Source organism: Manis pentadactyla, chromosome 13 (assembly GCF_030020395.1).
Source record: "Manis pentadactyla isolate mManPen7 chromosome 13, mManPen7.hap1, whole genome shotgun sequence".
NCBI lineage: Eukaryota > Metazoa > Chordata > Mammalia > Pholidota > Manidae > Manis > Manis pentadactyla.
This window is the reverse complement of record NC_080031.1, coordinates 61,362,991-61,390,818: the sequence shown is the minus strand read 5'-3', so window position 1 is coordinate 61,390,818 and position 27,828 is coordinate 61,362,991. Positions and strand designations below refer to the sequence as shown.

The window sequence follows — 27,828 nt, the reverse complement described above, 5'->3', positions numbered from 1 at the left end:
CTGTTGGCCATCTGAATTTCTTCTTTGGAGAAGTGTCTGTTCAGATCCTCTGCCCATTTTTTAATTGGGTTATTTGCTTTTTGGTTGTTGAGGCACATGAACTCTTTATATAATTTGGATGTCAACCCCTTATCGGATATGTCATTTTTGAATATATTCTCCCATACTGTAGGATGCCCTTTTGTTCTACTGATGGTGTCCTTTGCTGTACAGAAGCTTTTTAGTTTGATATAGTCCCACTTGTTCATTTTTGCTTTAGTTTCCCTTGCCTGGGGAGATATGTTCATGAAAAAGTTGTTCATGTTTATATTCAAGAGAATTTTGCCTATGTTTTCTTCTAAGAGTTTTATGGTTTCATGACTTACATTCAGGTCTTTGATCCATTTCAAGTTTACTTTTGTGTATGGTATTAGACAGTGATCCAGTTTCATTCTCTTACATGTAGCTGTCCAGTTTTGCCAGCACCAGTTGTTGAAGAGGCTGTCATTTCCCCATTGTATATCCATGGCTCCTTTATCATATATTAATTAACCATATATGTTTGGGTTTATATCTGGACTCTCTAGTCTGTTCCATTGGTCTATGGGTCTTTACTTGTGCCAGTATCAAATTGTCTTGATTACTGTGGTTTTGTAGTAGAGCTTGAAGTTGGGGAGTGTAATCCCCCCTGCTTTATTCTTCCTTCTCAGGATTGCCTTGGCTATTCAGGGTCTTTGGTGGTTCCATATGAATTTTAGAACTATTTGTTCTAGTTGGTTGAAGAATGCTGTCGTTATTTTGATAGGGATTGCATTGAATCTATAGATTGCTTTAGGCAGGATAGCCATTTTGACAACATTAATTTTTCCTACCCAGAACATGGGATGAATTTCCATTTATTAGTGTCATCTTTAATTTCTCTCAAGAGTGTCTTGTACTTTTCAGGGTATAGGTCTTTCACTTCCTTCGTTAGGTTTATTCCTAGGTATTTTACTCTTTTTGATGCAATTGTGAATGGAATTGTTTTCCTGATTTCTCTTTCCACTTGTTCATCATTCGTGTATAGGAATGCAGCAGATTTCTGTGTATTAATTTTGTATCCTGCAACTTTGCTGAATTCAGATATTAGATCTAGTAGTTTTGGACTAAATTCTTTAGGGTTCTTTAGGTACAGCATCATGTCATCTGCAAACAGTGACAATTAAACTTCTTCTTTACCAATCTAGATGCCTTTTATTTCTTTGTGTTGTCTGATTGCTGTGGCTAGGACTTCCAGTACTATGTTGAATAAAAGTGGGGAGGGTGGGCATCCTTGTCTTGTTCCCAATCTTAAAGGAAAAGCTTTCAGCTTCTTGCTGTTAAGTATGATGTTGGCTGTGTGTTTGTCATATATGGCTTTTATTGTATTGAGGTACTTGCCCTCTATACTCATTTTGTTGAGAGTTTTTATCACAAATGGGTTTTAAATTCTGTCAAATGCTTTTTCAGCATCTATGGAGATGATCATATGATTTTTGTCCTTCTTTTTATTGATATACTAAATGATGCTGATGGATTTTCGAATGTTGTACCATCCTTTTATCCCTGGGATGAATCCCACTTGATCATGACGTATGATCCTCTTGATGTATTTTTGAATTCAGTGGTGCTTGCTTTCTTGACTCCTTTTCTTCTATTTCACTTCCAGTCATTCAAAATACATCCAGAATTCAACCACTTCTCATCCTCCCCATCATTACCTCCTGGTTTAAGCCACCATCCTCTGTCACAGGAATGTGAGAACAGCCTAATAGTGGGTCTCCCTGCTGCCATCCTAACCACCTACAGCCTGTTGTCAATCATTTTAAAGGCAGAATGATCCTTTTATAAATGGCATATCCTATCAGTCGTCTACTCAAAATGGCCATGTCTCCTCATCCCATTAAAAGTAAAATCTGAAGTCCCTACCGTAACCTATAAGACTGTACATCATGTGACTCCTGTTAACTTCCCACCTCAACTCACCTAATCTCCCTTTCACTCTTCTAATTTCAGTGCCTTCTTTGAGGGTGCTTGAATTTGCCTAGAACTTTACTCTCAGAGCATTTTTGCTTATTGCTTCTCCCAAGAATATCCTTCTCTCACATGCCCTCAGGTCTTCATTTAGTAGACCAGTAGATTTTAATCTCTTTTTCCCTTTGAATGGGTCTTTTGCCCAGGCACAATTTTGTAACATCACCCACTGATGATTTGGAAAATTCAGGTTCATCAGGTAATGCATATCTTCCAAATGTTGGTATAGTTGAATATGTAATATTTTACAATTACATCTGCTTTTATCAATATCCACATCATCAGAAAAATCTTTTAAGTATTAGAAAGCTGTCAAGCTCATGGAGGTTGATACATTTTCTCCAGAACTCCAATTTTTCACTTGAAAACTGAATTTTAGCATTGTAAAAAAGTACTGTCAGTTGTTTTCTTGAAGTGACTGACTTACTACTCATTTAAAAGAAAATGTCTGCCAAACACACAAGTCTGAATAATCATAGTTTATATGTTAGTTGTTAATTCAAGTGAAAATGGTGTTCCTTCAGGAAAGTTCTACTTGTGTTCAAAAATCAGACAATGCAGAAAGCTCTAGTGTTAGGAAAATAATTTTGACTTCATTGGGTCTGAAAGGATTTCAAGGTCCCTCAGGGGTCCACAGCTTTGAGAATCACTGTTCTATTCCAGTTCTTCCTTTTGCATATTATCAGTTCTGAAACTTAAAGAGGGTAGGTTATTAACCCAAGGCCATACACTAAAATGACAGAGTAAGAGATAGAATCCAAGTTCTCTGTTTCCAGGTCCAATATTCTTTCAACAGTTTAAAACACTATAAAAGGACAATTCAAAACCTCCTTCAAAAAAAAAATGTAGCAAAAACAATATACTAAATCTATTGTGGAACACAATATGGAATGGATGGATTAAAGTTAAAAATATATGCACTGTCTGAGCTTTTTATATGCTTGGAATAGTTACAAAGAGTTAAAGGCAGTATTACCTAAAAAATTCTAAGAAATCTAGAATTTTCAAAAGCAGTATATTCATATGACCTATTGAAAAAACACCTGAAGGATTCATTGTATTTGTTTGGTTTTCTTAACAGCTAATAAAAATAGGTGCCGATGTTGAATTGTTACTCAGAACATCTGTTATACAAGGTATTCATACAGACCACAGTACACTGAGTAAGTAAAATTAAAGAAAAATGTTTTCTGACCACAATATGTTTTAAGATATTGAACAATTATAGTGCTTTTAATATTGATTAGCAAAACAGCTTGATTTTTCTAGACAATGTGGCCTATTGTATCTTGTATACATTTATAAGGCTACCATTTAAAAGTACTGAATTATGAAACTTTGTTTTACCATATTTTTTCTTTTCCTCTTTTTCTTTTTTCTTTTTAATCTTAACCATTGGTTATATTATAAAACTACAGTTGCAAGGACAGTATGACTATCATATTTACTTGAGGTTCTTAATTATTTTATTTATTACCATGTACCTAGACTAAGTCTGTTTCTTTAGCTTTTATTTTACGATGAGACTTGTTTTAATTCAGAAGAATTGGGATTATAGAAAATGGAAATAAAGTTGAGTGTCCTCCATTACCTCCAGATGTCTTGTAGGGCTTCAGGTGAATGTCATTTCACATCATATTTTGTTTCATTCCCAGAAGTACCTTTGGGGACAAACAACAACAAAGATGACATTCAAAATTTTTGAAAGTCTTCTTTTTCTTTAAAGTAAACTATTGAAGTATAACATACAATCAGAAAAGTGTACAGTTTATAACTGTACAACCTAGTAAATTTTCACAAAGTGAAATATCTGTGTAACCAACATCCCCATCAAGCTGTATAATATTATCAGTATCCCAAAAGCCCTGTCATGCCCTCATGTCCCTCTCACACACCTCCCCACAAGCATAACCACTATTCTTTTAACACTATGGATTTTTAACTTAAAAAGTGTTTGAACTATACATAAATGAAATCATATAGGATTACTATTCTGTCTGGTTCTTTCTCTTGTCATTGTATTTGTAAGATTCATCCATGTTATTGTGTATAGTAACATTTTATGAATATTGTCTGAATATACCACAGTTTATCCAATCTAGTATTGTTTGGGTTGTTCCTAATTTTGGACTATAATAAATAATGATTTTGTGAACATTCTTCTATGTGCCTTTTGTTTTAAAGTTATGTGTGTGTGTGTATATGTATATATGTGTATGGATATACATACATGTGTGTACATATATATACACACATATGCATTTTCTTGGGTCTGTGTATAACAGGGAAATTTCTAGGTCACAGGGTGAATGTTTATTCACTTTTAATAAATACTGCCAAATAGTTTTCCAGAGTGGTTAGACTATTTACACTTCCAACAATGGTATCTGAGAGTTTCAGTTACTTTACATCCTCACCAACACTTGATTCTATGCATCTCTTTAATTTTACCCTTTCCAGTGGTTGTATAATGGTATAGCACTATGATTTTAATTTGCATTTCTCTGGTAACTAATGAAGTATTAGCACCTTTTCAATTGTTAAGTGGCCATTTGGATATTCTCTTTTATGAAGTGGCTGTTCAAATCATTTGCTCATTTTTCTAAGGGGTTATCTGCCTTTTTATTATAAATTTAAAAGAATTTTTTTTATGTCCAACAAAGGATGTATGTGTTACAAGAAATCTTCTACTTTGTTGCTTATTTCTGTGTTTTGGTAATGTTGTCTTTGAAAGAGTTCTTTATTTTAATGTAGTCCAGTTTACCCACTTTTTCCTTTATGGTTAGTACTTTCGAATACCCTTTAAGAAATCTTTGCCTATCTCAAGTAAGGTCCTGAAAAGCTTCTCCTATGCTTTCCTTCCAAAAGCTTTGTTGTTTGATCTTTTCCATTTGGTTGTTTGTATCAGCTAGAGTTGATTTTTTTTCTGTATGGTGTGATACGGTGTCAAGATTTATTTTTCACATGTGAATATTCACTTGACTCAGCATCATTTATTGAAAAGACCACTCTTTCTCCACCACACTACAGGGTCACCTTTGTCATGAAATCAAATAACTATATACATGTGCATCTATTTCTGGACTTTATAATCTCCACAATTAGTTTGTTTTTCTGCCTTTGAAGCACATACCATAATGTCTTGATTATTACAATGTTATAATAAATCTTGGTATCTAGTAGTGTAAGTCCTGTAGGGCTTTTAAAGTTATTTTTAGTTCATGGGGTTTTATCTGAAAGTATTAGATTTGAGTTATATGGGCAGTAAACATAGCTAATCCTAAATTGAAAACTTGTGGTCATTAGCTTTCATCTTAATAATGATCTTTAGGGCTTCCATGTACTATAGCCAGCATTTTATACAGGTAATCACAGCTAAATGTAATTTTTTTATGTGAATAAAAATTTAGTCTATTTCAAATAACCAAATCTGATATCTGTATTTCAAAAGCCTGGTTTTAGATAAGACAATATTGGTTTAAATTTCTTTTTATCTTTTGGTTTTCTGTGTAATTTCATTTAGCAACAGGATTAAAAATTTTGACCTTGCATGAATATTAGTATAAAATGCCATGTTGCCTTAATAATGACCTCATTTTTTTCTATTAAGATAGATATGGGTCTGTTTTTCCTACCTTATACCTATGGTCCAAGATAGAACAAATTTGATTCTTTAACTGTTTTAAAAAGCTACTTTAAGCAAAACTTCTCCACATTGCATTGTCTGTACTGGCATAAAGAAATGAGAGAAATTAAAATTCTGCTTCTTGACTAAAAAATAGAGAATTATGCTTGTTTCTAAAAAATATCAGATAATGTCCCAACATGAAAAATAATAGAAATTAGAAATATAAAATGAAAATTTATCTGCAAGAGTAATTGCTTTGTGTTCATGAATTCTAAGTCCATCCCTTTCTTTCCCTTCCAAATAATATTTACAGTGAAAATTAAATATTGACTCCCATTTAGGACTCTTTATCCTAAAGAATTTCTCAATTTTTTCCTTTTAAAAAAAATCACTTCCCTTATCCTTGCAGATAATTTCAAGATTCTTTATTATAAACAATAATTTCATCATTTGAGAGAAACTCCTTATTTTGAAAATATGTAAAAAATTACTGGGGAAACTATTTTTCTTTCCAAGTGTTCCTTAGTTTTATGTGTTTTTTTTGTATGATCTCAGGTGTATGAATTTAAATTAATCATAATTTTTTATTTATACCATTCTTATTGGTCAAGCCTGACCTTCCTAGGTATTGCATAGAAAATAAATAATTATGACTTAGAAAAATACTGAGATTATCTCACTGTTTTATACTTGCTTTCTCATCGGTAACTGACATTTGTCAAAGCCCTTTTTCTAATATAGGCATTGGCCAGCTTCTTTCAGTGTTGACCTTTATCAAACATATATTCTATAAAGTCACCAAATTTAGGGGTAAAGATAGTACCAATTATGTAAATTAATAGTGTTTAGTCTTTTAATAGCATTATCCACATTTTTTAACTTCTTGCATATATATAAGACAGAAGAGATGCTTCTAAACATGTGTGATACATTTTTTTAAATAAAAGCTCTAGGAAACTTTTTTCAGATGCATTTTTAAACTTCCTTGGTTTTTATATTTGTCTTTGCTTAAACCTATCTTATGGTTTATATGCTAAAGCAGATTAATGTGATTCACCGAACATTTATTGAATACATACTGTGGTAGGCTCCGAGGATAGAAAATGGACAAGACAAACCTGGTTCCTGTCCTTACAGAACTTAGAATATATCATTTCTGTGTGCTGTGTGGAAGACAGACAAGTGTTCAGTCACAGTCCTTTGGGTACCGTGATAGAAAGAGGTGTTAAGGCACACCAGTAAAAATCCAAATCTAACATGTCATGGGTCAAGGACAAGTTCTTAAAAGGAAACGTTTTATGTTCAAATTATTTATATTCATGTGCTTGATATATTTAGAGACGTTTCCAGAACTGCAGTTAAACATTTTAATGCCCCATAAATAATTTATATCCTAAGTGCCTCTATGAGTGCCTCACAATCTTACATGCCACACATAAACCATGCCATCAATAGATTTTTTTAAATTGAGATATAATTGACATGTAACAATGTATTAATTATAGGTATACAACATAATGATTTTATATATGTATATATGGTGAAATGATTACCACAGTTAGTTTTTAGGTAACAGCTGTGACCACATACAGTTACAGCTTTTTTTCTTATGATGAGAACTTTTAAGATTTAGTCACTTAGCATCTGTCAAATATATAATACAGTATTGTTAACTATGGTGACCATGATGTATATTATATCCCCAGGACTTATTTATCTTAAAAGTGAAAGTTTGTACCTTTTAACCACCTTCATCCATTTCATCCACCCTTCTTCCAACCCCTACCTCTGGCAACCCCATCAATCTGTTATCTGTATCTATGAGTTCAGTTTTGTTTTGTTTTTTTAAGATTCCACATATAAGTAAGATCATACAGGACTTATCTTTCTCTCTCTGACTTATTTCACTTAGCATAATGCCATCAAGGTCCATCATATCAAAAATGGCAAGACTGACTTCTTTTATATGTCTGAATAATACTCCATTGTGGATATATGTATGTGTGTGTGTGTACGTTTTCTTTATCCATTCATCTGTCAGTGGACACAGGTTGTTTCCATGTGTTGGCTATTTGTAAATGTTGCAGTGAACACAGTACAGATATCTTTTCAAGATAGTGACTTCATTTTCTTTGGATAAATATCCAGAAGTAGAATTGCTTGATTATGTGGTAGTTCTGTTTTTAATTTTTGAGCGGCCTTCACACTGTTTTCCATAGTGGCCACACCAATTTATATACCCACCAATAATGAACAAGGTTTCCCTTTTCTCCACATCCTCATTAACACTTTTTATTTCTTGTCTTTTTCATAATAGCCATTCTAACAGATGTGAGATGATAATCTCATTGTAGTTTAAGTTTTTTAAAATTTTTTTATATTGAGGAACATACAGTAAAATGCATAAATCTTAGTGTTCAGCTTGAATTTTGACATGTATATACACTCCTGTAAACATCACCCAGATCAAGATATCAAACACTCCCACTCATTTTCTTACTCCTTCACCTATTTCACCCATACCCTACCTCCCAACTCCCCTAGGGAAACCACCAGCCTGTTCTCTGTGTCTGTGAGTCTATTTCTGTTTCATTTGTTTGATCATTTACTTTGTTTTTTAGATCACATATATAAGTGAAATCATAGTGTTTGTCTCTCTGTGTGGCTTATTTCATTTAGCATAATACAGTCTAGGTTCATCCATGTTGTTGCAAACAGCAAGATTTCTTTTTCTTTTATGGCTGGATAATACTCCATTGTGTATATGTACCACATCTTTTTTCTACATTTGTCTATCAGTGGACATTAAGATTGCTTTCAGATTTTGACAGTTGTAAATAATGCCATGATAAACATAGGGGTGTATGTATCTTTTTGAATTAGTGATTTTATTCTCATCAGATAAATTTTCAGAAGTAGAATTGCTAGATTCTACGGTATTTCTATTTTTCCTTTTTGAGCAACTTCCATACTGCTTTCCATAGTGCTGTACCAGTTTTCAATCCTACTAGCAGTATAAAAGGATTCCTTTTTCTCTACATCCCCACCAACACTTGTTATTTCTTATCTTTTTGATATCAGCCACTCTGAATGGTATGAGGTGATATATCATTATTGTTTTCATTTGCATTTCCCTGATGATTAGCAGTGTTGAGCATGTTGTGTCTATTGAGCATGTTTATGTCTTCTTTGGAAAAATGTTCAGTTCCTCTGCCCATTTTTTAATAGGCTTATTTGGGCTTTTTTGGTGTTGAGTTGTGTGAGTTCTTTTTATATTTTGGATATTAGCTCCTTATTAAATATATTCTCCCATACAGTAGTTTGCTTTTTCCTTTTATTGGTGTGGTTTTTGTTTTTGCTGTGCAGAAGGTTTTTAATTTGATGTAGTCCCACTTGCTTGTTTTTGCTTTTGTTTCCCTCGCCTGCCTGGAGAAACATCTGGAAAAGAATTACTAATGCTGATCTTCAAGATTTTATTATCTGTGTTATCTAGGGGTTTTATGGCTTCAGACCTTATGTTTAGCTCTTTAGTCCATTCTGAGTTTATTTTTGTGTATGGTATAAGATAATGATACAGTTTCATTCTTCTGCATATAACTGTCTACTTTTCCCATCACCATTTATTGAAGAGACTGTCTTTTCCCTTTTTGTATATTCTTGCCTCCTTTGTCTTAGATTAATTAACCATATAGGTGTGGGTTTATTTCTGGGCTCTCTGTTCTGTTCCATTGCTCTAGGTATCTATTCTTGTGCCAGTACCATATTGTTTTGATTACTATGGCTTTGCAGTATAGTTTGAAATCAAGGCATGTGATACCCCTAGCTTTGCTCTTCTTTCTCAATATTTCTTTGGCTCTTTAGGGTCTTCTGTGGTTCCACACAAATTTTAGGATTATTTGCTCTAGTTCCATGAAAAAATGAATGCTATTAGAATTTTTTTAGGGGTTGCATTGAATCTGTAGATTGCTTTGGGCCATATGTTCACTTTAACAATACTAATCCTTCCTGACTATGAGCATAAAATACCTTTTCATTTATTTCTGACCCTTCCAATTTCTCTTATCAATGTCTTATAGCTTTCATAGATCTTTGACCTCCTTGGTTAAATTTATTCCTAGGTATTTAATGTTTTTTGATTCAGTTGCAAATGGGATTCTTTTCTTAATTTCTCTTCTAGTTTGTTACTGTGTATTGATTTTGTATCCTGTGACTTTAGTGAATTCATTAATTCTAATAGTTTTTTGGTGCAGTCTTTAGGGTGTTCTATATATAGTATCATGTCATCTGTTAATAATGACAGTTTTACTTGTTCCTTACCAAATTAGATGCCTGTTATTTCTTTTTCTTGTCTGGTTGCCATGGCTAGGACTTCCAATACTATGTTGAACACAAATGGAGAGAGTGGGCATCTTGGTCTTATTCCTGATCTTAGAGGAAAAACTTTCAGCTTTTCTCCATTGAGTATGATGTTAGCTGTGTTTGCTTTTGTTTCTGTCACCTGGAGAAACATCTGTTACATATAGCCTTTATTATGTTGAGGGATGAGAATGTCAGTGTGTGCTGGTTGTTTCTTCTTTCAGCAAAATATTGAAAAAGAAGATGAATGCAGATTAAGCTAGTTGGTCTACAAAGCAAAGATGGAAGGAAGTACTACTTTGCTAAGGAACACTCTTCCATCTACATTCTGAAGTCTAACTGATTGACAGTCCTATACTTTAGAGTCTTGCAGGGTTGAAAATGCCAATTGCTCCTATCCACTAATACTAAAGCCAATACAAGCAGGGCGCTTCTGAGCTCCAACATGAAATAAGATCAATACCCCAAGCCTTTCTCAGTTGCCAGACAAAGATCAGATGTAGAATACATTTACTCACTGGAGCCTATCTTTAGTTTTCCATTGCTTTAAGAAGTGTTCATTAAACTAAGTGTTAGGGGGATGGGCAGAACATAGAGGCCATTACTAAAGGATGAAAATCTTCATGCTTCAAAAATAGATTTGAAGTTTATAAGGTTTTTTAAGGAACTGTAATGCTAAGAAACTCCAAGCCTGGCTAGCATTCTTCAACTCTTAAGACCATCCCTTGGCCCCTGAGCTCATATCTACAGGAAGTGGACTGTGAAAGCTTCAGAGCCTCAAAGAAGGGTATCTTCCCTAATATCCCTACCTCTGGACAAAAAGGATCCCCCAGAGGTCAGAAACAGGAGCCTTGAAGGACAGTGGACAAGAGTCTTTTTGCTGCCCAGAAAAAAAAATTAGATGCTACCAGATTGGCTGGCTTGGATATTTATTGTTTTGCAAAGAGCAAGAAGTCCTTACCATTCCTTTCCAGCAGGATTTAGGATTTGTTATGGAATAGTGACTACCATGTGTTTCCATTTCCAAATTTTTATTGCTGTATCCTGTTTGTTCTTTACTGCAGTGTAGTAGGTATCTACTGTGTGAGCCACAGTTGGACCTAATGGACAGATTAGGACATCAGCTAGAAATCCTTTATTTGAATTTGGATGAGACCTTAGGAGTCAGGTAGTAAATGGACATTTCTGTATATGAGAAGAAAGATATATGATCATGTGTAGCCAAAAAGGTTGAACTATTTGCTGCCTCTTGAATATCCACTCTTCTTACTAACTGAAAAATTGTGTTCTGGTGGCAGTGTGCCAAGCAAAAAAAAGATATAATTTTCCAGACCAAATGACATCTTTCTGGCCAGTGTAAGCAGCTGTCTACTGGATGTTGCTTCCAAGAAAGCTATTGTTTTTCTGTTAAAAAGGCATAGGCCACCATCCTGCCTAAAGCAATCTACAGATTGACTACAATCCCTATCAGAATACCAACAGCATTCTTCAATGAACTGGAACAAATAGTTCTAAAATTCATATGGAACCACAAAAGACCCCAAATAGCCAAAGCAATCCTGAGAAGGAAGAATAAATCAGGGGGATCTCACTTCCGAACTTCAAGCACTACTACAAAGCCCATAGACAAGTGGAACAGAATAGAGGGTCCAGATATTAACCCAAGCATTTATGGTCAATTAATATACAATAATGGAGCCATGGATATACAATGGGGAAAGGACAGTCTCTTCAACAACTAGTGTTGGCAAAACTGGACAGCTACATGTAAGAGAATGAAACTGGATTACTGCCTAACTCCATACACAAAAGTAAACACAAAATGGATCAAAGACCTGAATGTAAGTCATGAAACCATAAAACTCTTAGAAAAAAACATAGGCAAAACTCTCTTTAACATAAACATGAACAACTTCCTCATGAACGTATCTCCCAGGCAAGGGAAACTAAAGCAAAAATGAACAAGTGGGACTATATCAAACTAAAAAGCTTCTGTACAGCAAAGGACACCATCAGTAGAACAAAAGGGCATCCTACAGTATGGGAGAATATATTCATAAGTGACAGATCCGATAAGGGGTTGACATCCAAAATATATAAAGAGCTCACGCACCTCAACAAAACAAAAAGCAAATATCCAATTAAAAAATGGGCAGAGGATCTGAACAGACACTTCTCCAAAGAAGAAATTCAGATGGCCAACAGGCACATGAAAAGATGCTCCACATTGCTAAACATCAGAGAAATGCAAATTAAAACAACAATGAGATATCACCTCACATCAGTTAGGATGGCCAACATCCAAAAGACAAACAACAAATGTTGGCAAAGATGTGGAGAAAGGGAAACCCTCCTGTACTGCTGGTGGGAATGTAAATTAGTTCAACCATTGAGGAAAGCAGTATTGAGGTCCCTCAAAAAAACTCAAAATAGAGAGGGGCGGAAGATGGCGGCGTGAGTAGAGCAGCGGAAATCTCCTCCCAAAACCACATATATCTATGAAAATATAACAAAGACAACCCTTCCTAGAATAAAGACCAGAGGACACAGGACAATATCCAGACCACATCCGCACCTGAGAGAACCCAGCGCCTCGCGAAGGGGGTAAGATACAAGCCCCGGCCCAGCGGGAGCCGAGCGCCCATCCCCACAACTAGCGGCGGGAGAAGAATAGGCAGAGCGGGAGGGAGACGGAGCCCAGGACTGCCGAACACCCAGCCCCAGCCATCTGGGCCAGAGTGCAGGGCCCTCGATACTAGGAAAACAGGGCAGCAAGAACAGTGAGCGGGCACTGGAGGCCGGGTGCCGGAGGACATAAGAAAAGCGCACGACCATTTTTTCTTTTTTTTGTTTTGCTGTTTTGTTTTCGCGAGCGCTTTTTGGAAGTCTTAAAGGGATAGGGACCCCAATACTAGGGAAACAGGGCAGAAAGACCGGTGAGCAGAGGCCTGAGGCTGGCACCGGAGAATAAAGAAAAACGTGCGACCACCTTTTTTTTTTTTTTTTTTTAATTAAAATTTTTTTTTTTTTTTTTTTTTGGTGGTCGTTCTTTTGTTTTGGCGGGTGCTTTTTGCAAGTCTTAAAGGGGCAGGGTGGGTCACTTAATCCAGAGGTAGGGAATCCGGGGATCTCTGGGCACCCTAACCCCTGGGCTGCAGGGAGCAGGGAGGCCCCTTACGGAGATAAATAGCCTCCCAGCAGCTCCTGCTCCAATGCGACTCCACCACTTTGGAGTAGCTGCCCGAGCCAGGCCACGCCCACAGCAACAGCGGAGATTGACTCCATAGCAGCCGGGCAGGAAGCAGAAACCCTGTCTGCGCGCAGCTGCGCAGCACAAGCCACTAGAGGTCGCTGTTCTCCCAGGAGAGGAGGGCCACAAACCAACAAGAAAGGAAGTCCTTCCAGCCATCACTCATCCCAGCTCTGCAGACTATTCCTATCACCATGAAAAGGCAAAGCTACAGGCAGACAAAGATCACAGAGACAACACCAGAGAAGGAGACAGACCTAACCAGTCTTCCTGAAAAAGAATTCAAAATAAGAATCATAAACATGCTGACAGAGATGCAGAGAAATGCGCAAGAGAAATGGGATGAAGTCCAGAAGGAGATCACAGATGCCAGAAAGGAGATCGGAGAAATGAAACAAACTCTGGAAGGGTTTATAAGCAGAATGGATGGAATGCAAGAGGCCATTGATGGAATTGAAATCAGAGAACAGGAACGCATAGAAGCTGACATAGAGAGAGACAAAAGGATCTCCAGGAATGAAACAATATTAAGAGAACTGTGTGACCAATCCAAAAGGAACAATATCCGTATTATACGGGTCCCAGAAGAAGAAGAGAGAGGAAAAGAGATGGAAAGTATCTTAGAAGAAATAATTGCTGAAAACTTCCCCACACTGGGGGAGGAAATAATCGAACACACCACGGAAATACACAGAACCCCCAACAGAAAGGATCCAAGAAGGACAACACCAAGACACATAATAATTAAAATGGCAAAGATCAAGGACAAGGAAAGAGTGTTAAAAGCAGCTAGAGAGAAAAAGATCACCTCTAAAGGGAAACCCATCAGGCTAACATCAGACTTCTCAACAGAAACCCTACAGGCCAGAAGAGAATGGCATGATATATTTAATACAATGAAACAGAAGGGCCTTGAACCAAGGATACTGTATCCAGCACGACTATCATTCAAATATGACGGTGGGATTAAACAATTCCCAGACAAACAAAAGCTGAGGGAATTTGCTTTCCACAAACCACCTCTACAGAACATCTTACAGGGACTGCTCTAGATGGGAGCACTCCTAGAAAGAGCACAGCACAAAACACCCAACATATGAAGAATCGAGGAGGAGGAACAAGAAGGGAGAGAAGAAAAGAATCTCCAGACAGTGTATATAACAGCTCAATAAGCGAGCTAAGTTAGGCAGTAAGATACTAAAGAGGCTAACCTTGAACCTTTGGTAACCACGAATTTAAAGCCTGCAATGGCAATAAGTACATATCTTTCAATAGTCACCCTAAATGTTAATGGATTGAATGCACCAATCAAAAGACACAGAGTTACAGAATGGATAAAAAAGCAAGACCCATCTATATGCTGCTTACAAGAAACTCACCTCAAACCCAAAGACATGTACAGACTAAAAGTCAAGGGATGGAAAAACATATTTCAAGCAAACAACAGTGAGAAGAAAGCAGGGGTTGCAGTACTAATATCAGACAAAATAGACTTCAAAACAAAGAAAGTAACAAGAGATAAAGAAGGACACTACATAATGATAAAGGGCTCAGTCAAACAAGAGGATATAACCATTCTAAATATATATGCAGCCAACACAGGAGCACCAGCATATGTGAAACAAATACTAACAGAACTAAAGGGGGATATAGACTGCAATGCATTCATTCTAGGAGACTTCAACACACCACTCACCCCAAAGGATAGATCCACTGGGCAGAAAATAAGTAAGGACACGGAAGCACTGAACAACACAGTAGAGCAGATGGACCTAATAGACATCTATAGAACTCTACATCCAAAAGCAGCGGGATATACATTCTTCTCAAGTGCACATGGAACATTCTCCAGAATAGACCACATACTAGGCCACAAAAAGAGCCTCAGAAGATTCCAAAAGATTGAAATCATACCAACCAACTTTTCAGACCACAAAGGCATAAAACTAGAAATAAATTGTACAAAGAAAGCAAAGAGGCTCACAAACACATGGAGGCTTAACAACACGCTCCTAAATAATCAATGGATCAATGACCAAATCAAAATGGAGATCCAGCAATATATGGAAACAAATGACAACAACAACACTAAGCCCCAACTTCTGTGGGACACAGCAAAAGCAGTCTTAAGAGGAAAGTATATAGCAATCCAAGCATATTTAAAAAAGGAAGAGCAATCCCAAATGAATGGTCTAATGTCACAATTATCGAAATTGGAAAAAGAAGAACAGATGAGGCCTAAGGTCAGCAGAAGGAGGGACATAATAAAGATCAGAGAAGAAATAAATAAAATTGAGAAGAATAAAACAATAGCAAAAATCAATGAAACCAAGAGCTGGTTCTTCGAGAAAATTAACAAAATAGATAAGCCTCTAGCCAGACTTATTAAGAAGAAAAGAGAGTCAACACAAATCAACAGTATCAGAAACGAGAAAGGAAAAATCACGACGGACCCCACGGAAATGCAAAGAATTATTGGAGAATACTATGAAAACCTATATGCTAACAAGCTGGGAAACCTAGGAGAAATGGACAACTTCCTAGAAAAATACAACCTTCCAGGATTGGCCCACGAAGAAACAGAAAATCTAAACAGACCAATTACCAGCAACGAAATTGAAGCGGTAATAAAAAAACTACCAAAGAACAAAACCCCCGGGCCAGATGGATTTACCTCGGAATTTTATCAGACATACAGGGAAGACATAATACCCATTCTCCTTAAAGTTTTCCAAAAAATAGAGGAGGAGGGGATACTCCTAAACTCATTCTATGAAGCTAACATCACCCTAATACCAAAACCAGGCAAAGACCCCACCAAAAAAGAAAACTACAGACCAATATCCCTGATGAACGTAGATGCAAAAATACTCAACAAAATATTAGCAAACCGAATTCAAAAATACATCAAAAGGATCATACACCATGACCAAGTGGGATTCATCCCAGGGATGCAAGGATGGTACAACATTCGAAAGTCCATCAACATCATCCACCACATCAACAAAAAGAAAGACAAAAACCACATGATCATCTCCATAGATGCTGAAAAAGCATTTGACAAAGTTCAACATCCATTCATGTTAAAAACTCTCAGCAAAATGGGAATAGAGAGCAAGTACCTCAACATAATAAAGGCCATCTATGATAAACCCACAGCCAACATTATATTGAACAGTGAGAAGCTGAAAGCATTTCCTCTGAGATCGGGAACTAGACAGGGATGCCCACTCTCTCCACTGTTATTTAACATAGTACTGGAGGTCCTAGCCACGGCAATCAGACAAAATAAAGAAATACAAGGAATCCAGATTGGTAAAGAAGAAGTTAAACTGTCACTATTTGCAGATGACATGATACTGTACATAAAAAACCCTAAAGACTCCACCCCAAAACTGCTAGAACTGATATCGGAATACAGCAAAGTTGCAGGATACAAAATCAACACACAGAAATCTGTGGCTTTCCTATATACTAACAATGAACCAACAGAAAGAGAAATCAGGAAAACAACTCCATTCACAATTGCATCAAAAAAAAAAAATACCTAGGAATAAACCTAACCAAGGAAGTGAAAGACTTATACTCTGAAAACTACAAGTCACTCTTAAGAGAAATTAAAGGGGACACTAACAGATGGAAACTCATCCCATGCTCATGGCTAGGAAGAATTAATATCGTCAAAATGGCCATCCTGCCCAAAGCAATATACAGATTTGATGCAATCCCTATGAAACTACCAGCAACATTCTTCAATGAACTGGAACAAATAATTCAAAAATTCATATGGAAACACCAAACACCCCGAATAGCCAAAGCAATCCTGAGAAAGAAGAATAAAGTAGGGGGGATCTCACTCGCCAACTTCAAGCTCTACTATAAAGCCATAGTAATCAAGACAATTTGGTACTGGCACAAGAGCAGAGCCACAGACCAATGGAACAGACTAGAGAATCCAGACATTAACCCAGACATATATGGTCAATTAATATTTGATAAAGGAGCCTTGGACATACAATGGTGAAATGACAGTCTCTTCAACAGATGGTGCTGGCAAAACTGGACAGCTACATGTAGGAGAATGAAACTGGACCATTGTCTAACCCCATATACAAAAGTAAACTCAAAATGGATCAAAGACCTGAATGTAAGCCATGAAACCATTAAACTCTTGGAAGAAAACATAGGCAAAAATCTCTTAGACATAAACATGAGTGACCTCCTCTTGAACATATCTCCCCAGGCAAGGAAAACAACAGCAAAAATGAGTAAGTGGGACTATATTAAGCTGAAAAGCTTCTGTACAGCAAAAGACACCATCAATAGAACCAAAAGGATCCCTACAGTATGGGAGAATATATTTGAAAATGACACATCCGATAAAGGCTTGACATCCAGAATATATAAAGAGCTCACACGCCTCAACAAACAAAAAACAAATAACCGAATTAAAAAATGGGCAGAGGAACTGAACAGACAGTTCTCCAAAAAAGAAATATGGATGGCCAACAGACACATGAAAAGATGCTCCACATTGCTAATTATCAGAGAAATGCAAATTAAAACTACAATGAGGTATCACCTCACACCAGTAAGGATGGCTGCCATCCAAAAGACAAACAACAACAAATGTTGGCGAGGCTGTGGAGAAACGGGAACCCTCCTACACTGCTGGTGGGAATGTAAGTTAGTTCAACCATTGTGGAAAGCAGTATGGAGGTACATCAAAATGCTCAAAACAGACTTACCATTTGACCCAGGAATTCCACTCCTAGGAATTTACCCTAAGAATGCAGCAATCAAGTTTGAGAAAGACAGATGCACCCCTATGTTTATCACAGCACTATTTACAATAGCCAAGAATTGGAAGCAACCTAAATGTCCATCGATAGATGAATGGATAAAGAAGATGTGGTACATATACACAATGGAATACTACTCAGCCATCAGAAAAGGGCAAATCCAATCATTTGCAGCAACATGGATGGAGCTGGAGGGTATTATGCTCAGTGAAACAAGCCAAGCGGAGAAAGACAAATACCAAATGATTTCACTTATCTGTGGAATATAAGAACAAAGGAAAAACTGAAGGAACAAAACAGCAGCAGAATCACAGAACTCAAGAATGGACTAACAGGTACCAAAGGGAAAGGGACTGGGGAGGATGGGTGGGTAGGGAGGGATAAGGGGGGTGGAGAAGTAGGGGGGGCATTAAGATTAACATGAATTGGGGGGGTAGGAGAAAAGGGAGGGCTGCACAACACAGAGAAAGCAAGTAGTGATTCTATAACATTTTGCTATGCTGATGGACAGTGACTGTAAAGGGGTTTATAGGGGAGACATGGTATAGGGGAGAGCCTAGTAAACATAATATTCATCATGTAAGTGTAGATTAGTGATACCAAAAACAAAGCAAAACAAAACAAAACAAAAAAATAAAAGGGCAGTTCCTGTGTGGTAACCTTCAGTGAGTTCTACACAAGGGTATAAAGGGCATATAAAAGTGTAGGCAAAGGGTCTGTTTCTGTTTATACAGAGAATCAAAGCCTAATTGGGCTACCCCAAAAATGAACTAAGATACGATATGAAAGAGAACTTCCAACATCAGCACTCTCTGGAAGACTCATGCCAGAAGATGATCATCAAAAAACCCCAACAAAGATCCACGCACTGCTACAGCTGTAGATGCACTCATCCCACCAGTTCCTGGACTTGCCATGGGAATGAGGAAGGAGATATCTAAGCTGGCCTGTGCATACAGTAAAACAACAAATTTGACTGGATCTATACTGTTGGAACTCAACCAAGAATTAGGAAAAGTGCAAGTTGTAGCGCTCCAAAATCTTACAACTACAGACTGTTTACTGTTAAAAGAACATAAGGGATGTGAACATTCCCCAGGAATGGGTTGTTTTAATTTGTCTGATTTCTCTCAGACTGTTCAAGTTCAGTTGGACAATATCCACCATATCATAGATAAGTTTTCACAAATGCCTAAGGTGCCTAACTGGTTTTCTTGGTTTCACTGGAGATGGCTGGTAATTACAGATATGCTTTGGTTATGTAACTATACTCCTATTATGTTAATGTGTCTACGCAATTTAAGTAGTAGCTTAAAACCTATATATGCTGAAGTTACTCTACAAGAAGATATGTCAAAGAAATAATCAATCTTCCCATGTTTTCTTCCGCCTGCTACTTCTATAGCTTTTCTTCTTCCTTCCTAATTACAACCCTTAAATAGAATTCGTGCCTCATATCAAATTTACCGAGTATCATAATTCTTCCAAGTGGTAAAAATACCTCAAGACAAATGCTGGGCATAGAAGCTACAGGGCATAAATATGCAAAGAAGTAAAAAGCTAACCTTTTCAAACAATAAGGCTTCCCTCTCACTTACCAACTTCACATTTCCCTGTATGGCCCCAGAAGATGACTGGTTAGCCAGAGATGGGTAAGATTCCTCAAGGGAGGAACAACCTAAGACAGGCACAGTCGCAGGGGTGTCATCAGGTGAGAAATTGGGGATCAACAGAGGTAAGGTTTAGAACCTCACCCCCCCTGTTCTGAGAGAAATCTTCTGCATACGTGGATGTTTTATTGCCCTTGTCTAGCTTGGATTAACACATAGTGTACAGGCACACACCTGATCATCTACATTTGCTCTCTTACAACACTAAACTATGTTTTCTACCTTTATCTTGTATCTACCTACCACTTCAGCATTTTATTAAAAATAATAATAATAAAGAGAGAAATGTGGTATCCCCATATAAATCAAGTATAAAAACCAAATGAGTATTCATATTTGAACTGTTTAGAGTTCATAATGCATGAGTAAAACCAAAAGTTTCTGTGATGACTGCCCTTGTACTGTTCACTATGTAACTTATTCATTATGTAAGAATTTGTTCTACATGTAAGAACTTGTTTGTTATGCCTCAGAAGATTGGAGACTGACGAAAATTAGGCTTGGGGTGGATTAATGATTGTGCATTGAGCATTGACTCCCCTATACAGAATTTTATTGTCGTTAACAACCATTTGATCAATAAATATGAGAGATGCCCTCACAAAAAAAAAAAAAAAAAAAAAAAACCGGACAGACTTCCAATGGTAAAATAAATAAGTAACCGGGATGTAATGTATAGCATAAGGAATATAGTCAAGATATTGTAACAGCTTGGTAGGGTGATAGCTGGAACCTAGAATTATGTATATAAATGTTTTATCACTGTGTTGTACACTTGAAACTAATGTAATATAATACTGTGCATCAACTACCCTTCAATAAAAAGTAATTATTTATAAAAAAAAAAAAAAACTCAAAATAGAAATACCATTTAATCCAGGAATTCCACTCCTAGGAATTTACCCTAAGAGTGCAGGAGCCCAGTTTGAAAAAACATATGCACCTCTATGTTTATCACAGCACTATTTACAATAGCCAAGAAATGGAAGCAGCCTAAGTGTCCATCAGTAGATGAATGGATAAAGAAGATGTGGTACATATACACAATGGAATATTATATTCAGCCATGAGAAGAAAACAAATCCTACCATTTACAACAGTATGGATGGAGCTACAGGGTATTATGCTCAGTGAAATAAGCCAGGTGGAGAAAGACAAGTATCAAATGATTTCATTCATCTGTGGAGTATAAGAACAAAGCAAAAACTGAAGGAACAAAAGAGCATCAGACTCACAGAACCCAGGAATGGACTAACAGTTCCCAATGAGAAAGGGCCTGGGGAGGATGGGTGGGAACGGAGGGATAAGGGGGGGAAAGGGGCATTACGATTAGCACACGTAATGTAGGGGGGGCACGGAGAAGGCAGTATAACACAGAGAAGACAAGAAGTGATTCTATAGCATCTTACTACGCTGATGGACGGTGACTGTAATGGGATATGTGGTGGAGACTTGATAATGGGGGAAATCTAGTAACCGTAATGTTGCTCATGTAATTGTATATTAATGATACCAAAATAAAAAATAAAAATAAAAAAGGCATGGGTCCAGCTAGCACTCTCCTTTTGCTCTTTCTCTCTCTCTCTCACTACCTGGAGTGCAGATGCAAGACAACAGCAGCAATGAGAAAAAAAAACCACACATGAAGGGTAGCAGAGCAGGAAGAAAAAGAGCCTGGATTCTTAATGGTACTGAGGACCTGCAGTAGCTCAGGACTGCCTTAAGCTGTATCTTTGGATGTTAGAAAATTAAATCTCTTACTTATTTAAACCATTGTTTGTTGGACTTTTTGTTAATCTGCCTTTTCCATTAGATTATGAACTCTTTGAAGTCAAAGAGACCTTTTTTTATAAATTGAGGTATAATTGACATATAACATTATATAACTGTCAGTGTACTGCATAATGATTCAATATTGTATATGTATATATATATTGCAAAATGATCACTACAATAAGACTCGTTAAATATCTGTGCCCATGCATAGTTAAAAATTTTTTTTCTTTTGATAAGAACTTTTAATATCTACTCTCGTAGCATCTTTTCAATATGCAGTGCAGAATTATTAACTCTAGTCACCATTATTAATAACTTCAATAACTATATTGAAGAGACTAGGTATTCACTTCTGTATCCTCATTTGATGTAATGTCCAGTATTAAATAGACACATAAATGTTTGATAAATGAAACAACGTATTGCCATTGCTAATAAAACCTAAACTGTGGTTTGCTCCCTGGTGAAATCTTCAAAGATTTGGTAAAGGCAGATAAGATATAAACAGTGGTTAAACAATACATATTTAACTAGTTTTTATTTTGGTAAGCCCCATTTACTATCTTGCTCTAAGAGCATTGTTTTTAGTCAGATCACTTATTTTTTTAAGTGAGCATTTCAGTTTTCTGAATTGAATTTGTTTTAGTGATGTCTACTTAAAAAAAAAAACTTTAGCTTAATGATGAAAATTTACAGAAAGGATACAAGAAAAGTTTAAGGGCATGGTAACTTCCTTTACCAAGATTCCACAAATGCTAACATTTGACCACATTTGATTTATCCTTCCTCCCTCATTTTTTCCATTAACTTTCTGAGGGTAAATTGCAGACATTATCTTCTTACCTCCAGATGGGCTTCTTAAAAATCATGACAGCCCACTTGGGTTTAAGTCTGGAGCAATACCTTAGGGTGTATTTTTAGAAAATACTTCAATGTATGTTTCCTCAATTTATAATGACATTCTCTTATATATGCAGTATAATTTGATAATTATAACAATTTATAATAGAACAAATTATAGTATGACTTGATAACTGTAGTATAATTACGTAACTATATAGTGTATAGTATAGTAAAATTAATTATATTTATCATGTATAATTATCAAAACCAGGGTATTAACATTAATACAATTCTGTTATGAAAATTTTTCCATTTGTCCTAACTTGTCCTTTATAACAGAAGTAAAAAACATTTCCGTCTGGTCTAGGATCCAGTTGAGGATCACACAGATGGCATTTAGTCACCATGGGTTTTTTTAGTCTTCCTCGATCTGGAGAAGTTCCTCAGTCTTTATTTTTCATGACCATGATTATGAAGAGTATAAGCAAGTCATTTCATAGAATGTGATGTGAGCAGTTTTTGATAATGCCAGTTCACCTGGAGTGAGCTCTTCCCTAGAAAAAACAAATCATGTGTTTCTTCAAAATTTTGTATCTTAACTTTATCTCGATCAACTCTGCAAGATGTCTGTAGGGACTTTGTTGTTGTTTAACATTGTTTCTCAAAGGGGCTGTATTGGCATTTGGAACAGATTGTCCCACACACCCCTGACATCTGCCCACTGAATTCCAGTAGCCTTCTTCAGTTGGTGTGGACACTCAAAATACCTACAGTTGAGAACCACTGTTCCTTAAAACTTGGAATCTTTAGATTGGGAAAGCAGTCATCTTGTTTTTTATATAGTAGGTAATGCAAACAAATTTTCCAATGAATGGTTTTAATTATCAGTAATCTGTAACTGATGGCTAAAAATATGCTTTGGCTGAATTCTGTTCAGTTATTTAATTTAGTCATATTTAATGAATAAATGATAAATGGTTAAATTGGTCATATATGTTTTTATATAATCTGAAATGAAAATTTTGTTAACTGTCTGTTTAAATTCAAAGATTTCACCTTTGAAGTTAACTGAAATAAAATATCTCTTAAAGATATATCTTAAAACTTGATATTTTGCTGTTATAAGTTTTAGGGGGATAATATTAATGATATTATTTTCTTTATGACTTTCTTTCAGAATTGATCCCTAGGAAAGACCTTCTTATAGAAAATGTGCCATATTATGATGCACCAACTCAGAAGCAATGAATTTTCTAGGATGAAATCGAGTCTTTGTAATATTTTCTCTGACCTGGCATTTTGGCAGTGAATGAATTTAAGTATAGTTTTATAATCAAATTTCAGGTTAGGACATTGCTTAAAATGCAGAACATAGTTAAAAGTGTTTCTAAAGAGCATTAGATAAGACATTTCATTTTCATTGAAAATCAAACTTTAAGAAGTTAAATATATGCTTAGGGATGTATATCATATTCAGTTCTCTTTGGCCTTGATGAGTATTTTGGTTTTACCATAACTATTTGAGAATGCAGTATTTTGACAATTTGGTGGGTTTTCCTCCCATGTAAAGTGAATCTGTCAGATTAAAATTACTGGCTTAAAATAATGTCCCCAATCATTAAATCTGTCAAAAAATTTCAGTGTGTGCCAACTCTCCATAGAAGGTGGCTTTTGTTTCCTAAAGCACTGAAATTGTTTTTGTAGCTAAAAAATAATAATCCAGTTTCCTTTTAAAAATAGTATCTTTGTCTTCCTATAAAAACATTTTAAAATTAGTCTTCTAAAGATAGATGAATAAAATATCAAAATTACCTAGGATCACTGTGTGAAAAAATAATTCTAAATTTTTTAGGAAATAGTGGCCCTTGATCAAACTATATTCTGTAGCCTTAGTAGGATTAGCTGTACTTACACCACTAACCCTAACCCTAACCCTAACCCTAACCCTAACCCTAACCCTAATCCTAACCCTTTTATTTGTTTTTTTTTTTTGTGACTTTATTGTGAATATGTAGTATGTGGCTGCATTCTTTTAATTTTAACCAGTTAAACTTAAATGTCTTTTCTTCTTCCTCATGTCCCATTCCTGAGAAGATTGGCAGTATTACAAAACAGCTTGTCATTCTACCATCTAATGGTAGGAACTCATAAAATTGTATTTAATGTTCTTCTTGTTTCACTTTTGTTTTGTATCTTTACCATTCTGTTTTCTCAGTGAACAGTGTGTTCCCTCCTTTTCACTGATCATTTCTCCCATTCGATTAAGACCTTGACAGAGTTTTTCATTTTTACAAGATTCTCAGGGCAAGTTTTGTTTGTTGGCAGACATACTGGTATAGCAATACTGGATATAAAATGTCATATTTTAAAGTAATTTAATTTTAGGTGATCAAAAAATTATCAAAATTATTTAGACATATAGTCAGTATTCTACTGGGTAAACTACATCTATATAGTGTTTATTTTGTAACCCACTTACAGAATTTTAAGAATGATGACTATCTTAAGTACCTAACTTCTCTTTGGTACATGTCAACATTTAATTAAATATTTTTAATTTAGTTTAAAAACAAAGCTTCTCATATTTCCCCAAGGAAGTTGCCCGCTTCTAACATTTCATTTTGACTACTGAAATCTTGTGAAAGTGGGTTTTACAAATTCTAAGTGCAGATATCTAGGCTCAGAGGCTCAGCATGGCTGTGTGAACAATCTTTTGGCAGAAGTTAGAAAGAGTGAATGGCAGAAGAATCATATTTGTCAAGTGTGTGAGGGAAGAATCCTTCACTGATGATTTGAAGCTGGGGGAATATATGACAGATAGTTTGCATAACATCTAATTTGGAACATTAAAATTAAGATTTAACTCAAATAGTATTTAAGTTGGTTCTTATTTTATCTGCAGTTTCATTTCTTAATATTAGTACAGTGTCCAAAAAGCACGTAATAATGAGAATAAATGGAACTTCTATGCTCATGGACAAAATGAACCATTTAGTTGTAAACACAATGCCATATGTCAACAAAGAAATGAAAATTCCAATTTTTAAGTAGAGTTTTCTAAAGCAAAAGTAATGAATACAAAATTAATATAACTTTGCTATATATCAGCTATAACCAATTAGAAAATAAACAGAAAAATTCTGCTTATAATAGTAAACTATAAAATAGGAATGGACTTTTTTAGAAAACCTGAAAAACTTAAATATTAAGAATGCACTGTGTTCTTAGATGGGACAGCTGAAAATTATGGAGATAACAGTTCCTTAAGCGTAATCGAGCAAAATCCCAACAGATTGACAAATACATCTGTATAAAAAATACAATAAAACATCTGTCTTCTGTAAAAACCACTATAAATAGTTCAGAGCAAATACTTACCACTAAAGTAATGATTAAAATAGTTAATATATAAGGTGCTCCTGTGACTCATTTAGCAACAGATAACGCAGTAGGAAAATGGGCAAATGATAGAAATAAGAAAGAAGAAATATTAAACTTCTGTAATGATCAGAGAAATGTAAATTAAAATGAAACATTTTTGTTCATCAAATTTATAGAAGTAAAGAAATTGATTGTGTCCAGTATTTGCAAAGGTGGAAGAATGTGGAAATAGGTGCTCTCATGTATTTCTGGAAGAAATGTAAGTTATAGGACCTTTTTGAAGGAAAGTTGACATCAAAATTTGAAATAAACATACTGTTCAGTCTATATTTTCAACAACTCTAAGGATACTAATAAATGTACACTCAGATGTATATACAGAAATTTCTGTAGCATTGGTTATAATTTTTAGAAATTGATAACAGCCTAAATTTCCAAACATAGGGGAGCAGTTAAAGAAAATGTGTCTCATCTGTACAGTGGGATATTATGAAGGAATTGAAAAAAATGGCAAAATATCTAGTCTAGAAAGAAGCAAGTCACAAAGTATATGTTCTCTATGAATTCACTTACATACAAAAGAACTATTTTTGCTCATACCATATATATATGCATATATATGTACAAAGGCATAGAAATAATATGTGCTAAATGTTAGTAGACAGGGAGGTAAATGAGATTTATGGAAGGAGACAAGTAAATTGAGAACTGGTACTCCTGCATGTTTAAATATTTTTTACAGTGAGTATATCAACATATAAATTTTAAAGGACTACTCTTAAGCTATTAGTGCTTTTTTTTTTTAATTCTCAATTATGAAATATTTCAATATAAGCAATTAGTATGTCAGACACTAGTGAATTCCCACATTTGACAGATGTTACATTTTGCATTATTTGTTTAAAGATCTCCTTCCTTTTAAGTCAAAAAATCTTATAAAGCTTAAGTCCCACCTCCCTTTTCTTTCTCCTCACTCATTTCAGGGATAGTCACTGTTTTACAGTTGGAGGATATTATCCCCATACTTGTTTTTATGCTTTTACCAAATGTATATTATTCAAAACATTATACAGTATATGTAACATATATAGCATGTATAGATATTAAAAATATAGTGTAATATATATATGACATATTATATAGTACAATATAATAGCGTATATATATAATAGATAGTACTGTTTTGCAGTTTCAAATGTTAAGTGAATGGTGTTATGCTCCATGTATTCTGCAGCTTAGTTTTCATCATACAATAGGTTTTAGAAATGTATGTGTATTGTTGCAGAAATATCTAGATCTTTCACTTTTATCTTTTATTCCTTTGTAAGAATAAACTACATTGTTTATCCATGTCTCTTGATAAATAATAGTATTGTTTCATTTTTTGATATTGCAAACAAATTTACTAAAAACTCCAGCACATGGATTCAGCACCCATGTAAATGTTTACCTGGATATATATACCCAGAAGCAAAACTGTTGAGTCGTAGGTTAGGTACATATTCAACTCTTTGAGGAATTTTTAAACTGTTCTTAAAAGTACTCATGCCAGCTTACTCTACAGTCAGCACCGTGTGAGAGGTCCCATTTCTCCATATCTTAACTGCTGTTGTTATATATGACTTCCCTTTTTTGTCAACCTAATGATATGAAATGGTAGCACACTGTTTTAATTTGCATTTCTGGATTACTGATGATATAGATTATCTTGTCATATTTATTGGCTATTACAGTTTTCCATTATGAATTTGTGTTCCTATCCTTTATGAACTTTCCTCTGCGAGGTTGTCTGACTTTTTCTTAATGATCCTTTATATATTCTGAATATTAACCCTGTATTCATTATCTGTGATGCAAATGTCTTCCATTATATGACTTGTCTTCTCTGTTTATGATAAACCTGTAGTTTTGGAGTGTATTTTAGTGTATGCATTTCAAAAAATTTTTTTCTTCATTAATTTTCCTTTTGTACCTTTTTGAGAAATTCTTTTCTACTCCAAAGTCATATAGATACATTTTCCTCTGAATGATGAAGTCTTACTTTCTATGTTCAGGCCTTTATGCCATGTAGATCCATCTAAAATTTATTTT

The 27,828-nt window shown here is 35.3% G+C and overlaps 1 protein-coding gene across 1 annotated transcript in view; it reads left to right on the top strand.

The window, feature by feature from the left end:
- Positions 1–27,104, top strand: part of LYRM7 (LYR motif containing 7) — a 41,730-nt gene extending 14,626 nt beyond the window's left edge. Inside the window, exons 4-5 of the mRNA XM_036902602.2 lie at positions 3,113–3,194; positions 23,534–27,104. Coding sequence (XP_036758497.2) covers positions 3,113–3,194; positions 23,534–23,604 — 153 coding nt within the window. The 3' untranslated portion in view covers positions 23,605–27,104. The remainder of the gene's footprint in view (positions 1–3,112; positions 3,195–23,533) is intronic.
- The last annotated feature ends 724 nt before the right edge of the window (positions 27,105–27,828 follow it).